This window comes from Neoarius graeffei, chromosome 25 (assembly GCF_027579695.1).
Source record: "Neoarius graeffei isolate fNeoGra1 chromosome 25, fNeoGra1.pri, whole genome shotgun sequence".
In the NCBI taxonomy this organism is placed as follows: Eukaryota; Metazoa; Chordata; class Actinopteri; order Siluriformes; family Ariidae; genus Neoarius; species Neoarius graeffei.
This window is the reverse complement of record NC_083593.1, coordinates 25,277,115-25,298,634: the sequence shown is the minus strand read 5'-3', so window position 1 is coordinate 25,298,634 and position 21,520 is coordinate 25,277,115. Positions and strand designations below refer to the sequence as shown.

The 21,520-nt window shown below is 44.1% G+C and overlaps 1 protein-coding gene across 11 annotated transcripts in view; it reads left to right on the top strand.

The window, feature by feature from the left end:
- Positions 1–21,520, top strand: part of atg10 (ATG10 autophagy related 10 homolog (S. cerevisiae)) — a 271,634-nt gene that overhangs the window by 156,913 nt on the left and 93,201 nt on the right. Inside the window, exon 7 of one of the 11 annotated variants that reach the window (XM_060908814.1) lies at positions 13,983–14,019. The exons of the other annotated variants lie outside the window; for them this stretch is intronic. Within the exon in view, the coding sequence (XP_060764797.1) occupies positions 13,983–13,986 (4 nt within the window). The 3' untranslated portion in view covers positions 13,987–14,019. Of the gene's footprint in view, positions 1–13,982; positions 14,020–21,520 lie in introns of those variants that run through there. 11 annotated transcript variants of the gene reach the window in all.

Below are 21,520 nucleotides of genomic sequence, written 5' to 3'. Positions count from 1 at the left end.
TGGGGCTCACTCACCTGAGGGGGGGGAGAGACAGACACAGAAGGGAGAAACGGGAGGGCACCACGGGTGCGGCGGGCTGGCTGGGGTGGAGCCGGCCCCCGCCTCCGTGGTGGGGGAATGGGGCGAGGACGGGACACAGAAGGGAGGGGAGAAAGAGAGAGAGAAGAGGAGAGAAGAGAAGACGTCGTCGGCCGTCCTGCCGCCGGAACAGCCGCCAAATGATCCTCCGCCAGTCCTACTGCCTGATCCAGCGACGCCGGGTGGTGGCACTGGACCCACTCCGCGGTTCCGGCTGGTAAGCGCGCGACGAACTGCTCCAGCACCACCTGATCGATGATTCCCTCGGCGTCGCGATCGTCGGCCCTCAGCCACCGCCAGCAGGCGTCCCGGAGCTGCTGGCCGAACGCGAACGGCCGGCCGACTTCCTCCAACCGCAGCACGCGGAAGCGCTGGTGCTGTTGTTCTGGCGTGCGCCCCACGCGCTGGAGGCCGGCCCGACAAAGGTCCGCGTAGGCCAGCCGGCAGTCGGCGGGGAGCTGTTGCGCGGCCAGCTGCACCTCTCCCGTCAGGAGGGGGAGGAGGCGTGCCGCGCGCTGCTCCATCGGCCACCCCGAGGCTTCGGCGACCTGCTCGAACAAGGTGAGAAACGCCTCGGGGTCGTCCTGCGGGCCCATCTTGGTCACGGTGAGGGGAGACGGGCCCGCAGCCGGGGCACTGGTGGACCCCGCCGATGCGAGGAGATGCCGGAACGCCTCACGATCTTCCTGCTGGGCCAGCACCAGGGCTTCGAAGCGCCGTTCTTGCTCCTTTCGGAGCGTGACGAGCGCCTGGTGCTGGCTTTGCTGAGCTGTGGCGAGGGCGTGGACCAGGTCCGCGAACGGGGAGGATTCCATGGGGCTGCGAGGTTGGTGCTCCACCTTCCCGGGTTTCAGCACCACTGTAGCGCTCTTTGAGTGTGGGTGGAGCACAGAAGACGGCAGGACAACGCTTCAATGCAAAAAGCCTTTTTATTCCCAGACTTTTCAGTATAGTAGCCAGTTCTTAATCTGCTTGCGTAACTAACACACACACACGCACACTTTGTTCTTGTCCCGGGATGAGCTCTCCTCTGCTTTCCCTCTGCCTCCTTAAATAGGGCGCGGTTACTGGGAAAACACACAAAACACAGGTTAATTACCGTCAGGTGTAGTGATTCTGCCACTCACCTTCCCTGGCTCCGCCCTCCTGTCACAGACCGGCGCTTGACCACACCCCTGCTGCCACAACATTATAGTAGCTTCTTAATCCATGTGTCAGTGCAGTGCGACCAGCTCAAGTCCTCGGAGATGTGAGTGCCCAGGTACAGTACATAAGTGACTTGTTCTCTCCACAATACAATTTTCATAGTTCCATAGTTCATGTCTTCAAAGAGACCTCTTCTATCAAGAGCGTTTTGTCATAGGATACATGTGATCAGTTAGTATGACTTTGTATTGATGTGCAGTGATGCTTCCAACAAGTGGACCACATGCCTGCAAAAATCAAAGCAAAACATCACTGTGCCACTGGATCTCCTCATTGATATGGTTAAACATGATGGTTCTCTTGGTGTATGCCACACATGCAGTCACCCACTTGAGAATATCATTACTCATTAACCATATTATTTTATTCACATTCAAGGGTTTCATTAAGAAATGAAGTAGGGGTGGAGCAATACGCGGGCCTGGCGCAGTGGGGGAGAGTGCAGGAGAGGGTATCCCGCTCCTGCTGGGAGGGTCCGGGGGCCTTTCCTAGAAAATTTTCAATTTTTAGATGCTCTCTGGTCTAATCTGGTACATTCTAGGCCCCATTTTCACTGCTAATAATGACAGTTTTTATTGCTATTTTATGGGTGTTTTATCAGTTTGTGCATGAAACTGAGTGTATGGTATAACATAATCCAAAATACAGTGTCTTGCAAAAGTATTCATTCCCCCTTGGTGTTTGTCCTGTTTTGTTGCATTACAAGCTGGAATTAAAATGGATTTTTGGAGTGTTAGCACCATTTGATTTACACAACATGCCTACCACTTTTAGTTGCAATTTTTTTTTTTTAAATTGTGACACAATAAGATGAAAAAACAGAAATCTGGACTGTGCATAGGTATTCACCCCTTTTTATATGAAACCACTAAATAAGAGCTGGTCCAGTCAGTTCACTTCATAAGTCACATAATTAGTTGGTTAAGATCCACCTGTGTGCAATCAAAGTGTCGCATGATGTCTGTATAAATCAACCTGTTCTGGAAGGACCTGACTCTGCAGCACTACTAAGCAAGCAAAATGAAAACCAAGGAGCACTCCAAACAGGTCAGAGACAAAGTTGTGGAGAAGTATGGATCAGGGTTGGGTTATAAAAATATCCCAAACTTTGAACATCCCATGGAGCACCATTAAATCCATTATAACAAAATGGAAAGAATGTCACCACTACAAATCTGACAAGATAAGGTTGCCCACCAAAACTCACAGACCAAGCAAGGAGAGCATTAATCAGAGATGCAACAAAGACACCAAAGATAACACTGAGGGAGCTGCAAAGATCCACAGCGGCGATGGGAGTATCTGTTCATAGGACCACTTTTAAGCCGTACACTCCACAGAGTGGGGCTTTGTGGAAGAGCGGCCAGAAAGAAGTCATTGCTTAAAAAAATCACATTTGGAGTTTGCCCAACAGCATGGGGCACACTCCCCAAACACATGGAAGAAGATTCTCTGGTCAGATGAGACTAAAATTGAACTTTTTGGCTATCATGGGAAATGCCATGTGTGGCACAAACCCAACACCCTGAGAACACCATTATTATTGTGAAGCATGGTGGTGGCAGCATCATGCTGTGGGGATGTTTTTCATCTGCAGGGACAGGAAAGCTGGTCAGGACTGAAGGAAAGATGGATGGCACTAAATACAGAGCAATTCTGGAGGAAAATCTGTTGGAGTCAACCAGAGGTTTGAGACAGGGACGAAGGTTCACCTTCCAGCAGGACAATGACCCTAAACATACTGCTAAAGCTATACTTGAAATGGTTTAAAGGGAAACATTTAAATGTCTTGGAATGGTTTAATCAAAGCCCAGACATCAATCCAATTGCGAGTCTGTGGCATAACTTGAAGACTGCTGTACACCAATACAACTTGAAGGAGGTGGAGCAGTTTTGCCTTGTGGAATGGCAAAAATCCCAGTGGCTAGATGTGCTAAACTAATACAGTGCCTTGTAAAAGTATTCATCCCCCTTGGTGTTTGTCCTGTTTTGTTACATTATAAGCTGGAATTCAAATGGATTTTTTTTTGGGGGGGGTAGCACCATTTGATTTACACAACATGCCTACCACTTTAAAGGTGCACTTTTTTTTTATTGTGACACAAACAAGATGGAGAAAAACAGAAATCTGGAGTGTGCATAAGTATTCACCCCCTTTCATATGAAACCCTGAAATAAGAGCTGGTCCAACCAATTCACTTCATAAATCACATAATAATTAGTTGATTAAGATCCACCTGTGTGCAATCAAAGTGTCACATGATGTCTGTAGAAATCAACCTCTTTTGGAAGGACCCTGACTCTGTTGCACTACTAAGCAAGCAACAAGAAACCCAAGGACCACTCCAAACAGGTCAGGGACAAAGTTGTGGAGAAGTATGGATCAGGGTTGGGTCATAAAAAATACCCCAAACTTTGAACATCCCATGGAGCACCATTAAATCCATTATAGCAAAATGGAAAGAATATGGCACCACTACAAACCTGACAAGAGAAGGCCGCCCACGAAAACTCTCAGACCAGGCAAGGAGGGCATTAATCAGAGATACAACAAAGATACCAACGATAACACTGAGGGGAGCTGCAAAGATCCACACTGGAGATGGGAGTATCTGTCCATAGGACCACTTTAAGCCGTGCACTCCACAGAGTGGAGCTTTATGGAAGATTGGCCAGAAAAGCCATTGCTTAAAAAAAAAAAAATCACATTTGGAGTTTGCCCAACAGCATGTGGCACACTCCCCAAACACATGGAAGAAGATTCTCTGGTCAAATGAGACAAAAATTGAACTTTTTGGCCATCATGGGAAATGCCATGTGTGGTGCAAACCCAACACCCTGAGAACGCCATTATTACTGTGAAGCATGGTGGTGGCAGCATCATGCTGTGGGGATGTTTTTCATCTGCAAGGACAGGAAAGCTGGTCAGGACTGTAGGAAAGATGGATGGCACTAAATACAGGGCAGTTCTGGAGGAAAACCTGTTTGAGTCAGCCAGAGGTTTGAGACTGGGACGAAGGTTCACGGTCTAGTAGGACAATGACCCTACACTGGAGTGGTTTAAAGGGAAGCATTTAAATGTCTTGGAATGGCCTAATCAAAGCCCAGACCTCAATCCAATTGAGAATCTGTGGCATAACTTGAAGATTGCTGTACATCAACGCAACCCATTTAACTTGAAGGAGTTGGAGCAGTTTTGCCTTGAGGAATGGGCAAAAATCCCAGTGGCTAGATATGCTAAGTTAATAGAGACATACCCCAAGAGACTTGCAGCTGTAATTGTAGCAAAAGGTGGCTCTATAAAGTATTGAGTTGGGGGGTGAAATACTTATGCACACTCCAGATTTCTGTTTTTTCATCTTAATAATTGTTTGTGTCACAATAAATCAACAATGTGCACGTTTAAAGTGGTAGGCATGTTGTGTAAATCAAATGGTGTTAACCCCCCAAAAATCCATTTTAATTCCAGCCTTTAATGCAGCAAAACCGGACAAACACCAAGAGGGATGAATACTTTTGCAAGACACTGTCATAACATGCTAGTGTAATTTATAGCCTACACATGCAGTTGGAATGTCAGCCAATATAACATGAACTAATAACTAAACCTGTTGTTGAAATCAATCATTTATTAGTATTAAACTAACCTGCAGAGAGAAGGCTTAATTATTTATATTTATTAATACTAAATATAATGCCACATCACTAAAGCACAGAATCTATATACTAGTGCAGGGCTTTTCAAAGTGTGGGGCGTGCCCCCCCTGGGGGGCGCCAGAGTTCTTCAGGGGGGCACAACGTGAGAGACAAAATGGATCGGTTTTTAGTACCTAAAGCTACAGTGAGTGAGGAGACAAAGTCTGGGCCAAGCAAAAAAACAGAGCCTCCAGGATGTTGCGATTTGCAACTTCAGCGCAAATTCAACCAATCCCCGCGAATTCAGGGCGGTGTTGCAATTATATCCAATCACCGCAACTTTCCCGCAAATTTGACCAATCGTTGGCATCGTCTTGAGGTGACGTCGACAAACTACCTTCTGCCTTACTTCCGTGTGTTCAAGAGAAGCAGCATGCGCGTCGTGTTGCCAGATTGGGCGATTTCAAGTGCATTTTGGTGGGTTTTGAACATATTTTGGACTGGAAAACGGCAGCAGTATCTGGCAACACTGAAAGTGTGTTATGTTTACAGTGAAGGACTGTGTGCATTTTATTTTATTTTTTACTTAATACAAGAAGTTAATGGATGCCAACATTTTTGCCAAAATGGTATTTTATTTTCCATTGTTTAGGTAGCTTCAGCATCATACTGTGAGATTCTGTTCAAATTGTTTTTTTCTTCTATGAAGCCTGACCCATTTATTTTATTAGTTTATAATTATTGTTTAATTTAGTCTTCAGGAGAGACTGCCTGCACACAGTACTAGTATTAATAGTTTTTTTTCTTACATAAAAGCTGAGGCATTTATATTATGTTTTAAGGTAACTTCATGTTGTGCTGTGAGGTTCTATGCACTTTAACTTGTGAACCAACAGGTGCATTTGGATAAGTAAAGCCTATTTTTCTGCATTTTTGTAGTCCTGGTAATCTTTTATATTGGTAAAGTTGTTTATAGGACCATTTCTCTTTGTTTTTTTAATCAATATTTTTTCAGTAATAACTTAATATTTAACATATCACTCAATTTTAATCACAAAAAGAGAAAATCGCAACAATTTCTCGCAACTTTCACTTCCTCTTGCAATGTAATCACAACAAAAACCTAAAAAACACTGCAACTTTCATCGCAATTTTTTTGGAAAAACCCCCGCAACATCAGACATTTTAGCCCACAACAATCACAAAAAAGGCCCGTGGAATCCTGGGGGACTGGAAAAAGAAGGAAGTATGACCACGATTATTTAAAGTTTGGATTTTCATGGACTGGATCTGAAGATGCTCCACTGCCACAGTGTGTTGTCTGCCAAGAGGTGCTAGCTAACGATGCTATGGGATGTTTAAAATGTGTAAAACAAGATGTTTTAAAAAGCACAGATGTTTAAAATGTGAAAAAGAAAAAAAATAATGTGTACAACAACCATTTTTTTAAAAATACAAATGGAACATTAAGTATAGCAACAACAAAAATTGTAAGGGGGGGGGGGGGGGCGCTGTTGTTTATTTGCTCTCCGAGGGGGGGCTGACTCTCCCACACTTTGAAAACCCCTGTACTAGTGCATCTCAAAAAATTAGAATACCATGAAAAGTTTTTTCATAATTTAATTCAAAAAGGTAAACTTTCATATATTTTATATTCATTACATGTAAAGTGAAATATTTAAAGCCTTTTTTTGTTTTAATTTTGATGATTATGGCTTATAGCTCATGAAAATCAGAAATCCAGTATCTCAAATTATTAGAATATTCCCTAAGATCAATCAAAAAAAGGATTTACAATACAGAAATGTCCAACTTCTGAAAAGTATATTCATTTATACACTCAATACTTGGTTGGGGCTCCTTTACCATGAATTACTGTATCAATGCGGTGTGGCATGGAGGTGATCAGTCTGTGGCACTGCTGAGGTGTTATTGAAGCCCAGGTTGCTTTGATAGTGGCCTTCAGCGTATCTGTATTTTTGGGTTGGGTGTTTCTCATCTTCCTCTTGACAATACCCCATAGATTCTGTATGGGGTTCAGGTCAGGCAAGTTGGCTGGCCAATCAAACACAGTAATATCATGGTCAGCAAACCATTTGGTAGTAGTTTTGGCACTGTGGGTAGGTGCCAAGTCCTGCTGGAAAAGGAAATCAGCATCTCCAAAAAGCTCATCAGCAGATGGAAGCCTGAAGTGCTCTAAAATCTCCTGGTAGATGGCTGTGTTGACTTTGGACTTGATAAAATATAGTGGACCAACACCAGTAGATGACATGGCACCCCAAATCATCACAGACTGTGGAAACTTCACGCTGGGCTTCAAACACCTTGGATTCTGTGCCTCTCCACTCTTCCTCCAGACTCTAGAACCGTGATTTCCAAATTAAATGCAAAATGTACTTACATCTGAAAAGAGGACTTTGAACCACTGAGCAACAGTCCATTTCTTTCTCTCCTTAGCCCAGATAAGACACTTCTGACATTGTCTCTGGCTCAGGAGTAGCTTGATATTAGGAATGCGAAAGTTGTATCCCCTTTCTTGAAGATGTCTGTTCGTGATAGGTCTTGATACACTGACACCAGCCTCAGTCCACTCCTTGTGAAGCTCTCCCAAGTTCTTGAATCAACTTTTCTTGACAATCCTCTCAAGACTGCGGCCATCCCTGTTGCTTGTGCACCTTTTCCAGCCACCCTTTTCAGCAATGACCTTTTGTGGCTTACCCTCCTTGTGGAGGGCATCAGTGATCATCTTCTGGACAACAGTCAAGTCAGCAGTCTTCCCCATGATTGTGGTTGTGTGTACTGAATTAGACCGAGAGATGCACTGTGTTCATACTGTTTTACTCAAACTCGAAATGAAATATTCTAATATTTTGAGGGTTTTTTTTGTACTGTATGCCATACTGATTAAAATTAAAATAGAAAAATGCTTGAAACATTTTAGTTTATGTGTAATGAGTCTATAATATATAACATTTTCACTTTCTGAAATAACTGATGGAAAATATTGAACTTTTTCACAATATTCTAATTTTTTGAGATGCACTAGTACATATGTTCCAGATCAAACCTGAAAACTAGAAGTAGCATGATAGGGAAGGCTGTTCAGAGGGGACAGGCTCTGTTCAGAGAACAGAATACGTATAGCAGCTACTGCAGCGGTTATCTATTCACCATGACAACTGACTTTTTTTATATAGAAGTGGGAGACAAACACAGTCACTATCATTAAAAAGGCCCATCAGAGGTTGTACTTTCTACGCCAGCTCAGGAAGCTCAACCTGCCTAAGGAGCTGCTGACTCAATTCTACTCTGCCATCATTCAGTCTGTTCTTTGCTCTTCCATCACTGTTTGGTTTGGATCGGTCACCAAACAGGAGAAGAAAAGACTGCAACGGACAATAAGTACTGCAGAGAAAATTATTGGTGTCAACCTGCCCTCCATCCAAGACTTATACTTGTCCAGAGTCAGAAAACGGGCAGGTAACATCTCTGCAGACCCATCACACCCTGGTCACAATCTGTTTAATTTTCTCCCCTCAGGGAGGTGATATAGTTTCTTCCCTCAGGCTGTCTCTGTGATGAACAGCTAAAATCCACATTCATATATCAGTAATATCAATTGCAAAATATCTGCACACTTATACTGTCATTCTGTGCTCACTGTGACTTATATATATATGTGTGTGTGTGTGTGTGTGTGTGTGTATATATATATGTATACGTGTGTGTGTGTGTGTGTGTGTGTGTATATATATATATATATATATATATATATATATATATATTTACACACGCGCATATATTTACACACACACACACACATATATACACATACACCTATATCACCTCCCTGAGGGGAGAAAATTAAACAGATTGTGACCAGGGTGTGATGGGTCTGCAGAGATGTTACCTGCCCGTTTTCTGACTCTGGACAAGTATAAGTCTTGGATGGAGGGCAGGTTGACACCAATAATTTTCTCTGCAGTACTTATTGTCCGTTGCAGTCTGTTCTTCTCCTGTTTGGTGACCGATCCAAACCAAACAGTGATGGAAGAGCAAAGAACAGACTGAATGATGGCAGAGTAGAATTGCATCAGCAGCTCCTTAGGCAGGTTGAGCTTCCTGAGCTGGTGCAGAAAGTACAACCTCTGCTGGGCCTTTTTAATGATAGTGACTGTGTTTGTCTCCCACTTTTATATATATATATATATATATATATATATATATATATATATATATATATATATATATATATATAATTTTTTTTTTTTTTACTTATTTAAATTTACTATTCATCTTTGCACTATGCACCATATTGCACCAAAAGGGAAATCCTTTCTGTGATGAACAGCTAAAATCCAGATTCATATATCAGTAATATCACTTGTAAAATATCTGAACACTTATACCGTCATTCTGTGCACACTGTATACTTTATTTAACTATTCCATACTTGACTTACCTGGATTACTTTGCACTATGCACCTATTTTTGTTGTTGTTGTTTGCTTGTTTGTTTGTTTTGTGTTTACGCTTTATCTATTTTTGTACTATGAGAGCTAAGTGAACCGGAGTCAAATTCCTCGTGTGTGTCCACACACCTGGCAATAAGTGTTTCTATTCTATTCTATTCTATCCTATCCTATTCTATTTTATATATATATATATATATATATATATATATATATATATATATATATATATATATACACACACAGTGCTCAGTGTAAATGAGTACACCCCCTTTGAAAAGTAACATTTTAAACAATATCTCAATGAACACAATTTCCAAAATGTTGACAAGACAAAGTTTAATATAACATCTGTTTAACTTATAACGGGAAAACGTAAGGTTAATAATATAACTTTAGATTACAAATTTTTCAGTTTTACTCAAATTAGGGTGGTGCAAAAATGAGTACACCCCACAACAAAAACTACTACATCTAGTACTTTGTATGGCCTCCATGATTTTTAATGACAGCACCAAGTCTTCTAGGCATGGAATGAAGAAGTTGGCGACATTTTGCAACATCAGTCTTTTTCCATTCTTCAACAATGACCTCTTTTAGTGACTGGATGCTGGATGGAGAGTGATGCTCAACTTGTCTCTTCAGAATTCCCCATAGGTGTTCGATTGGGTTCAGATCAGGAGACATACTTGGCCACTGAATCACTTTCACCCAGTTCTTCAGAAATCCAACAGTGGCCTTAGATGTGTGTTTAGTCATGTTGGAAAAGTGCACGACGACCAAGGACATGGAGTGATGGTAGCATCTTCTCTTTCAGTATAGAGCAATACGTCTGTGAATTCATGATGCCATCAATGAAATGCAGCTCCCCGACACCAGCAACACTCATGCAGCCCCACATAAGGACACTGCCACCACCATGTTTCACTGGAGGCACCATGCATTTTTCTTTGTATTCCTCACCTTTGCGACGCCATATAGTTTTGAAGCCATCAGTTCCAAAAACATTTATCTTTGTCTCATCACTCCAGAGTATAGAGTCCCAGTAGTCTTCATCTTTGTCAGCATGAGCCCTGGCAAACTCTAGGCGGGCTTTTTTGTGCCTGGGCTTTAGGAGAGGCTTCTTTTGTGGACGGCATCCATGCATGCCATTCCTCTGCAGTGTACGCCATATTGTGTCACAGGAAATAGTCACCCCAGTTTGGCTTTCTACTTCTTTAGATAACTGCAGTGAACTTGCATGCCGATTTTCTTCAACCCTTCTCATCAGAAGACGCTCCTGTCAAGGTGTTAACTTCCATGGACGACCTGGACGTCTCCGTGAGATGGTTGCAGTTCCATCTTTCTTAAATTTTTGTACCACTTTTGCTACAGTATTCTGACTGATAAGTAAGGCTTTGCTGATCTTCTTGTAGCCTTCACTTTTGCGGTGTAAAGAAATTATTTTCTTTGGGGGATTCTGAAGAGACAAGTTGAGCATCACTCTCCATCCAGCATCCAGTCACTAAAAGAGGTCATTGTTGAAGAATGGAAAAAGATTGATGTTGCAAAATGTCGCCAACTTGTTCATTCCATGCCTAGAAGACTTGGTACTGTCATTAAAACTCATGGAGGCCATACAAAGTACTAGATGTAGGAGTTTTTGTTGTGGGGTGTACTCATTTTTGCACCACCTTAATTTGAGTAAAACTGAAAAATGTGTAATCCAAGTTATATTATTAACCTTACTTTCATGTTATAAGTTAAACAGATGTTGTATTAAACTTTGTCTTGTCAACATTTTGGAAATTGTTTGTGTTCATTGAGATATTGTTTAAAATGTTACTTTTCAAAGGGGGTGTACTCATTTACGCCAAGCACTGTATATATTACAGGCCTAGAAATTCATATATTTTTTCACCAGCCAGCTGGACTAGTTACCTTCCAAAATAACTAGCCAAACAGAAAATCAACTAGCCAAAATTTGTTCATGTATGAATTTTACTTCTGTCAAAAATAACGCAAAAGAGAGTAGTTACCATTGTTCATGACTAATGTGCATTTATATCAAGACCCGGATATTTTGATACTGTTGTTAAATACATAAATGAGAACAACACAGAGCACCATAATATAATATCAACAAATAATAATATGTTGGAAAACTTGGCAACTTGGTGTATGAGTATTGAAAACAAATATACTTACTATCATGACTATAGCATCCAAAATATGTCCAACATGCTTTCTGTATTTAACCATTTATGAGAGAGAAAGCATTAGGAGCTTCATATTGACTAGGAATCAACTTGAAAAAAATTAATTATTCCATAAAAATCGTATCGCAGCCAAGGTCTACCCTGCTCCCACGTTTGCTTATAAGTCCTTTGTCGTTTCTCCTTCTCATATGCTTTATCGGCGGCCTTTTTCTCCTCTTCAGACCGAGGTCGCTTTGTCCCCGTCTCTGGCGGTTTCTGTACACCTTTCAGAAAATTCCACATCGCAACGTAGCTGTAGATGTAAACAACAAAAAAAACCACACGTGTTTAAATGGGCGATAATGTGGCCACATCTATTGAATTTGATAACGTGATGTGGCAGCGGGGGCGTGGCCAAGCGTTGGTCTGTGAATGGAGGGTGAAGTCAGGAAAGGTAAGTGGTGGAATCATTGCACCTGATGGGGATTAACCTGTGTTTGTGTGTCTTCCCCAGTGACTGCGCCCTTTAAAAGGAGAGGAGAGCAGAGAAAGGGAGCTCTCTCTCCCCAACCAGAACACGTGTGTGTCTGTGTGCGCGCGCGTGCGCAGCTGGGAAGTGATAAAAGGCTGAAAAGCTAGCAATAAATAGTTCATTGAGAACTCAGTTCTGGCCTGCCATGCTTCTGTGCTCCACCTACCTGGTCCAATACTACACGTGATTACCGACAGCCTGACTCGTACACGATATGATTTGGAATTCTTCAGTAGTTTCCGTCCTGCCGATAAACACATCGATTAACACAGACACGGCACACGCTTAATATGTGGCGGCTTTAGTTGACGGTGTGTCTGAATCTTCGCTTCATATATATATTTTTTTTATTTTCAGCTAGCCAGCCGGGCTGGCTAGTAACGGGAATTACCCGCCAAATGACAAATTAAGTCGCCTCGTGCGACCAGACCACCGCGAATTTTGAGTGATGAATAGTGCAAACCTACAAAGACATGGCCATCCACCTAAACTGACAGAGTGAGCAAGGAGAGCACTGGTCAGAGAAGCAGCCAAGAACCCCATGATCACTCTGAAGGAGCTGCAGAAATCCACAGCTCAGGTGGGAGAATCTGTGCACAGGACAACTATAAGTCGTACACTCCACAAATCTGGCCTTTTTGGAAGAGTGGCAAGAAGAAAGCCATTGTTGAAAGACAGGCATAAGAAGTCCCATTTGCAGTTTGTCAGAAGCCATGTAGGGGACACAGCAAACATGTGGAAGAAGGTGCTTTGGTCAGATGAGACCAAAGTTGAACTTTTTGGCCTAAATGCAAAGCGCTATGTGTGGCGGAAAACTAACACTGCTCATCACCCTGCACACATCATCCCCACTGTGAAACATGGTGGTGGCAGCATCATGCTATGGGGATGCTTTTCTTCAGCAGGGAAGCTGGTCAGAGTTCATGGGAAGATGGATGGAGCTAAATACAGGGCAAGCCTGGAAGAAAACCTGTTGGAGGCTGCAAAAGACTTGACTGGGAAGGAGATTCACCTTCCAGCAAGACAATGACCCTAAACATACAGCCAGAGCTTTAATGGAATGGTTTAGATCAAAGAATATTCATGTGTTAGAATGGCCCAGTCAAAGTCCAGACCTAAATCCCATTGAGCATCTGTGGCAAGACTTGAAAATTGCTGTTCACAGACACTCTCCATCCAATCTGGCTGAGCTTGAGCTATTTTGCAAAGAAGAATGGGCAAAAATTTCAGTGTCTAGATGTGCAAAGCTGGTAGAGACATACCACAAAAGATTTTCAGCTGTAATTGCAGCAAAAAGTGGCTCTACAAAGTATTGACGCAGAGGGTCTGAATACTAATGCACACCACATTTTTCAGATTTTTATTTGCTTAAAATTTTGAAGACCATTTATCACTTTTGTTTCACTTCACAATTATGTGCTACTCTGTGTTGGTCCATCACATAAAATCTCAATAAAAAAACTTAAGTTCGTGGTTGTAAGGTGGAAAAATGTGAAAAAGTTCAAGGAGTATGAATACTTTTTCAAGGCACTGTATGTGATCAGTGCATAGCAAAAATAATAGATTTGGCCTTGCCAGTGCAATACTTTTGGAGGGGATGGTGTTTATATACATCTCTCTGTGGTTGTGGATAACCTGTTCTTTCTGTCTGTCTCATCATTTCCAGCATTCACGGTCACCTGAAGAACAGTTTTTCTGTTTTCCCTTGCATATCACACTAATTCATAATGGAATATGTTCTATCAACTACAGTTTTCAATCATATTTCCGAGGGGTGTAATACAGTGACACTCACTATCTGTTTAATACTCCAAATGTCTGTCTCTGTATTTGGACTTGAGCCTGCATCTTGTCTGGCCTAATCTTGATTTTTACCACCAAGATAAATACTAAAAGGAACGGTGGTGTGACTTCTGGCTGTGACAGTTCCTTAACCTCAGTTACCTCACATGCTCATAATTGCTCCTAACTCAAGGTGAGTGAGAGCCTCTTTTTTTTTTTTTTTTTATTTTATTTTTTTTTATAAACCTTCATTGCTCTGCTCAATTATTTTGTTTATGCTTGACCATGATGTATTCTAACAAATTATATTTTCTAACAGACAGGTGTGAAGGATGCTGTAAGTTCAGCATCAGCAAACATGGTCTTTCATTTTCCCACAAGCTTCACCTCTGACTGCTTGCTTTTTAACTGCAAGAAATTACAAATCTCCTGCTCAAATATTTAATTGCATCCAGCAGGATCCCTGTCCTGTGCAGGTACCATGCATCCACAGTTAGGGGACATAAATTTAGTAAAGTACTTTGTAGCAATTTTCTGAGTTCTGGCAATGAGGAATGGAGAGACAGGCTTCACAATACAGGTGCATTTTATTTTTAATCTGGCACTTTTCAGTGATTTCAATGTATGCACACATTCTTTTCTCCCTCACTCACTCTCACACACACACAGCTCTCTCTCTCTCTCTCTCTCTCTCTCTGTCTGGTTACTGGCAGTCTGAAAGGCACACAGAGACACATCTTAATAGACGGCCAGTAATTAGACACGCGTGTAACTCATCTGGGACAAAACTGCTCCAGCTCCCTGTCCAATGTTTTGGCCGGTATAACAAAAAGGAGAGAAAAGTCATATGAATGCAACAGCGGGCCCACACACAACATTTTAACATGAGCAAAAGCTTGTTTGCATGGTTCCATCCACTGAACCAGATCTGCTGCCCCCTTTTTCATGAGGTTGGTCAGTGGGCTGGTGATGTCTGAAAAATTGAATATGAACTGCCTATAATAGCCAACTAGTCCCAGGAACTGCCTCACCCCTTTTTTGGTCTTGCGTCTCAGGCAGGCCGCAATTGCTGCAGTTTTATCAATTTGGAGACTCAACTAGCCATGACCCAAGTGAAAGCCTAGATCCCGTACTTCCACCTGCCCAGTTGCACACTTCTTCAGGTTTGCTGTGAGTTCCACACACCTCCGTGATCTCAGAACAGCGGCATACGCACTGTGGGGATGGAGGATTCTGTATACGAGATGCTGAAATGTCGCTGGGGCCCCAAACAACCCAAATGTGGAAGGGTGACACATTGGTATAACCCAAATGGACTAGAAAAGGCCCTTTTTTCACAGAATAATGGAGTTAAGGGAATCTGACAATATCTTTTAGTCAAATCTAGTGTCATAAAAACAAGCTGTGCCTATCCAATTGAGCAGCTCATCAATGCGAGGCATCAGATGTGTGTCAAATTTAGACACTGCATTGACTTTTCTATAGTCTACACAGAACCAGGCCATCCCATCAGTCTTGGGAACTAAAACCACCAGGCTGCTCCAGTTGCTGTGCAATTCCTCAGTTACCCCCATGTTGATCATTGCCTTGAGTTCATCCTGAACCGCATTTTGTGTGCGTGCGTGCACGCTTGTGAAGCTGATACAGGTGGCTGCGCACCACCACCCCTGGGGGAGTCTCTATGTGGTGCTCTATGAGGTTAGTGTGACCGGGAAAGGGTGAAACCACATTGCAGAAGTCCTCCTGCAACCTGATAACCTGTGCTCACTGTGACAGTGAGAGATGGTCTCTACAGGGGACCAGGGTGAATTGAGCTGCACTTCTTGACTTTCCTCCAGTCGCAGCTCTGCCCTCTTGGGAACTACCATCACCAGAGCCACAGGCACCTCCTCTCTCCATGGTTTCAGGAGATTGAGGTGGTAAATCTCACATCAGTCACCCCTATCCATTTGCCTGACCTCATCATTGACTTCCCCAATTCACTGTGTGAACTCAAAGGACACTTGCCACTTGATGTCTCTATGATGTATATATTTTTTTATATTTTATTTTATCTTTTTTTGACCTTGTCATGGGAAGTAGAATGAGCACTTTATCTCCCAGTGCAAATTCCTTTAGCCATGTCTCTCTGTTGACATTTTTGCCTACTGAATTTCATTTTTGCTTTGAGAAGGTCCCCCCCCCCAGTTTTCTCTAATGATGTCTAACATGCCATGAGGCTTGCGCCCATATAACAGTTCAAACGGTGGAAGCTTGTGGGATCTAACACACTGCAAACAACAGAGGGTCGAGCCACTTATCCCAGTTTCTGTCATCCCCGTGAACGAACATAGAAATCCTGTTTTTCAGTGTTTGATTAACTTGTTCAACCAGCCCATCCGTTTGCTAATGGTAAACACTGGTACAAATTGATTTGAATCCCCAATAATTCATCCAGTTCGTATAGTGTACATGACATGAAAGTAGTGCCTTGATCAGTCAGATTTCTTTTGAAGTCCTGACTCTGGAGATAATGCAGAAGAGTCCCTTTGCAACACTACATGCAGAGATATTGCGAAGAGGCTCTGCTTCCAGGTATCGTGTTATATAATCCAGTATGACTAACACAAAGTGATACCCTTGTTTAGCTCAATCTAATGGCCCAGCAATGCTAATTCTCTCGAAGGTGATTAGCAGTAATGGGTGCAATGGCACTTTTGGGGTGGTCACTAGATTCACCAGCTGGCATTTGCAACAAGCCGTACACCCCTTGCAGCCATTGGCGCAAATGCCTGGCCAATAGAAGCAGGCCATAAGATGATTGTGTTATCCTGACCTAAATGCTGAGCCATAGGATTATGATGAGCCACATGGAATAAAAGTTCCCTTCGACTCTTTGGGATCAACAACTATGTCATCTCTTCTTTAGTCCGAGTGTCCTGCATCACTTGGTATAGCCTATCCTTAACAATGGAGAAATACGGGGAGGACAGCGCAATGTTAGGTTAGAGGTTTTGACCATCAATTACTCTCACTTGATCAAAAGTGAGCATCAGAGTCTTATCTCATGGCTGCTCCAGCGGGAAATCCATGAGAGGATTCTCCAGATGGGAAGAGGCAGTGCCCCCCCGCACCCCACTCCCCATGTTATCATGATGCAGAGCTGACGCAAATGACCCTGGGACTGCTACCCAGCCAACATTGCAACAGGATTCCCCTGTGACGTGCTATTGCAGGACCCATCCACTAGTACTTGTTTTATTAAAGTTCTAAACCCAGGCCAGTCTGTTCTCAGGATTAGTGGATGGGTGATGGGTTAACCACCACCTCCACACCATGTTTTTTCTCCCCAGAAATGAATGGTGACAGGCATTAGCGGATAGTTCTGAACATCCCCATGCACACACCTCACCTTCACCAACCATGCATTTCCCAGTGCCCTGCATTGAACAGCCTATAATGCATTGAGGTCTGGTTACAACTAGAATTCACCAAGGCCTGATTTATACCCCCTTGAATATTCTGAGACACAGTATGCTTCTGCTTGATCAGGGGAAGCCTGCAGTGCATCAGGAATGTGAATCCAAATCCACCCGTTTGCAGAAATGCTGATTCCAGGAAATCCCAGCCTTTCCTGCTGCACCGACAGACTTGCCTGGACATGCTTCCGATTTTTGTGGGCACACTTGGGTCCACCTGTGTAGACTGAGAGGAAGCTAGCTGCAGTGCAAGCACAGAAGGAAGAGGGATCGAAGAGACACAGTGGGAGACATGGATTCAGGGAGCGGGTTTCAGGTGAATTGGCCCTCGTTTCCATGGGGCTGGGGTAGGGGAGGGGCAAGGAGAGAGAGAAGCTGTGGGAATGCCTGCTCCCAGAAATGCTGCCAGATGGTCCTCAGCCATGGAGATCGTGCTATTATATATGTGCAGAGTATTTATATATATTTTAGTACTGCTTATAAGCATTTTAAAGTTGATTGATTTTGCATAGGTTTTGGTTGAAGCCATGGGCTTGAAAACCCATGGCCAACCACTTGGCAGTTGAGTTGGTTTTGAGGTGAGCTATAGTGAGCACCTGATGATAACCAGAGAGAGAAATTGCACGGTTTATATTCTGATATTGCTTTTTATTTTTGAATTTATTTTTTGATTCTTGAAAAGTTTAGTTTGTAGTTTGACTAGTTCATTTCCTGATTGATTATATTTGTTTGGAGTTGTTTTTTCTTTTTTCCTCTGGATATTTGCTGCTGTGAAGGAAAATAAACATCTTCAATGTGACATCCTCTTGCTGTCCTGTCTTCCAGGCCATAAGGCCAGCCTGACTACATTTGGTGTTAGAAGTATCGGCAATCAGAGTGCTGGGAGCGTCTCTAGAGAGAACAGCAGAGAGATGCCACTCAAGACTAGAGCAGCCAGAGAGGGGGAGATACAGCCCCAGCAGGAAGACGACGACCAGGTGGATGCCACAATACCGCCAGTGGAGCCAGCAGACCTGGGTGCAGCAGCTTCGTCGCCAGCAGAGGGGGCAGTGGCAGAGCTGTCCAACCTTGTGAAGACCTTGTTGGAGGCCCAAGCCGTTCATGATGAGAAATGGGAGAAGGTGGTGCAGTCCCAGGACCAGCGATGGAAGGCCATGACCCACCAGTTCCAGCTTTTTCAGACCCAGGTGGGAGAGCTGAAGGAGGAAAGTGAAGCCTCCAACTCTAGATCTACAACACCTCAGCCTCTAGCAGTGGTGGAGACACAGCCCCAGGTAACCTTCAAGGAGCCCAAGCTTCACCCACTCACCAAAGACGATGACATTGAGCACTTTCTGGCCACGTTTGAGTGGGTCGCGAGAACTTGCAGGTGGCCAGAGTCCACATGGGCCATCAGGCTGGTGCCACTTTTGACGGGGAAGGCACAGAGCGCTTTCGTCGCAATGGACTTGCAGGAGACGGACAACTATGGTAAGGTGAAGGAAGCTATCCTGAAGAAATACAACATCAGTGTAGACACCTATCAGGTTCGATTCCGCTCTGCAGTTATTATGCCTAATGAGACTCCTAAAGAACTGTATGTGCGTCTCAAAGAGCTGTTTGTGAAGTGGGTGAAGCCAGAGGAGCATTCGGTGGATGACATCTGTGAATTGATGGTGATGGAGCAGTTCATGGATATGGTAAACCCAGAAATGGCAGTGTGGATATGGGAGCATGATCCCAAGACCGCAGAAGAGGCAGCCAGGCTGGCGGAAGTGTTCCACACAGCTCGGCAGGGAACCAGGGGCCCAAGCATCAACCGATGGACTGCTGCACGCAAGTCTGATGGGGGTGGTGAGAGTTGTGGTCAATACCAGCACAGGCCTAGCTTTAACCGTTACCCAAACAGCAACAGACAGGAGTTAAGATGTGCTTACTGTGGGAAATGGGGTCATACTAAACTTAACTGCCGGGCTAGAAACAGCCAGAATACCACCATGTGTTACACTCCTAGACCACATACACCAGGCATCCAACATACACCAAATACAGAACAGCTGGTGCAGGTGCTTGTTAATGGTGTGGCAGCTGATGCCCTAGTGGACACGGGTAGTTCGCAGACATTAATACATGAGAGCCTTGTCCCTGGAGAGCAGTGTATTGGTCAGTCTGGAGTGAAAGTCTGTTGTGTGCATGGAGATGTGAAGAGTTATCCCACAGCTGAAGTATTCTTAACAGTTAGCAGCCAAACATTTTTCATGCCTATAGCCATTGCCTCTACCTTGCCCTACAGAGTTGTTTTGGGTTATGATCTCCCTATCTTATGGGACCTCATCCCCAAAGTTGAGCACTGTAACGCTGTGACCAGAGCGCAGAGTGCTAGAGAGTTGCCCTTTGTTGACGCAGAACTGGACATGGCGGAGAGTAAGCCAGACAGAAGGCACCTGTCATGACAGCAGAAGCGTAGGCAAAAGCTGAATAGTGTGATTGAGCAGTCAGAGTCGGAAGTATGGCCCCGGCCTGAATTGTCTTTTGATGTAGACATGCCTATAAATATCGGAGAGTTACAGAGACAGGATGAAACCCTGAAGCCATGTCCATGTCCATGAAGCCATAAGATTGATGGCAGTAAACCGGGTAGCTGTCTACATGAGGAAAAGTATATTTTGAAGAATGGTATCCTGTACCAAGTTAAAGGAGAGCAGGAGATGTTGGCTGTGCCGCAGTCATTGAGGCACAAAGTGATGACCTTAGCGCACTCTATCCCATGGTCAGGCCATTTGGGTAAATATAAGACTCTGGCTAGGCTAGGTACCCGGTTCAGTTGGCCACATCTTTACACTGACATCACTGACTTTGTTCGTACATGCCCAGAGTGTCAGCTCACTTCAGGGAGGGCGGTACCACGTGCCCCACTACATCCACTCCCAATCATAAACATGCCATTTACACACATTGGTATGGACATTGTAGGCCCCCTTGAGAGAAGTAAAAGGGGTAACAGGTACATCTTGGTATTGTGTGATTATGCCACCAGGTATCCTGAGGCATTCCCCCTTAAGAGCATCAAGGCTAGGCAGGTAGCCAACTGTTTAGTGCAGCTGATCACTCGGGTGGGGGTGCCAAGGGAAATAGTCACCGATCAGGGGACAAACTTCCTGTCAGTTCTACTGAAGCAGGTGTATAGTCTGTTAGGGGTTAAAGCCATTAAGACCACGCCTTATCACCCCCAGACAGAGAAGTTCCACAGGCCTCCACTGGTTTCTCTCCTTTTGAACTTCTTGATGGTCGGCAGGTGAGGGGGCCATTGGACCTGTTGAAGGAGATGTGGGAGGAGCCAGTGTCAGAGCAGCAGTGTGGCAGCATATGTCCTCCAGATGAGGCAGAGGCTGGAGGAGATGTCTGAGCTGGCACATCAGAACATGGAGCAGGTACAAAGGAGGCAGAAGACCTGGTATGACCAGAAGGCCAGGGGAAGAACATTTTAGCCAGGACAAAAAGTGCTTTTGCTACTGCCCACTGATGAGAGCAAGCTTTTGGCCAAGTGGCATGGACCGTACGAGATCCTCAAAAAGGTTGGAGATGTCACATATGAGGTCTCTATGCTGGACCGTGGCAAGAAGAAACAGACTTTCCATATCAATTTGCTGAAGGCATACCATGAAAGAGACCAAGTGGCGACTCGGCTGTTTGTCCGAGCAGTGGTTGAAGAGGAAGAGCAGGACGAGCAGTTTTTCCCTGTGGAGCCTAATACTGGGACAGTTGATCTCTCGCACCTGGAGGACCATCAGCAGGACCAGGTGAGGACGCTGTTGGATCCTGACCTGTTCCAGGAGAGGCCGGGACGGACTACACTCATGATGCATAACATTGTCTTGAAGCCAGATGTATCTCCCCAGAGGAGGAGCTATCGGGTGCCGGAACGCCTGGTCCCAGCATTGAAGGAGTTGGATGTCATGTTGTCACTAGGGGGTCATCGAACCATCATCTAGTGCTTGGGTGGCCAACCCGCGGCTCGCGAGCCGCATGCGGCTCTTTGCCCGGTGTCATGCGGCTCTTACGTTCATATCGAAGTTTGTGGGGTTTTTTTAATGTGCGTGTGCGCTTTGCTTGAGTTCAGTATGGTATTTTCGTCAAATGCATCTTCGCTTTGCTTGGGTATATTACGGTATTTTCAGGTCATGTCAAATGCGCATGTGCG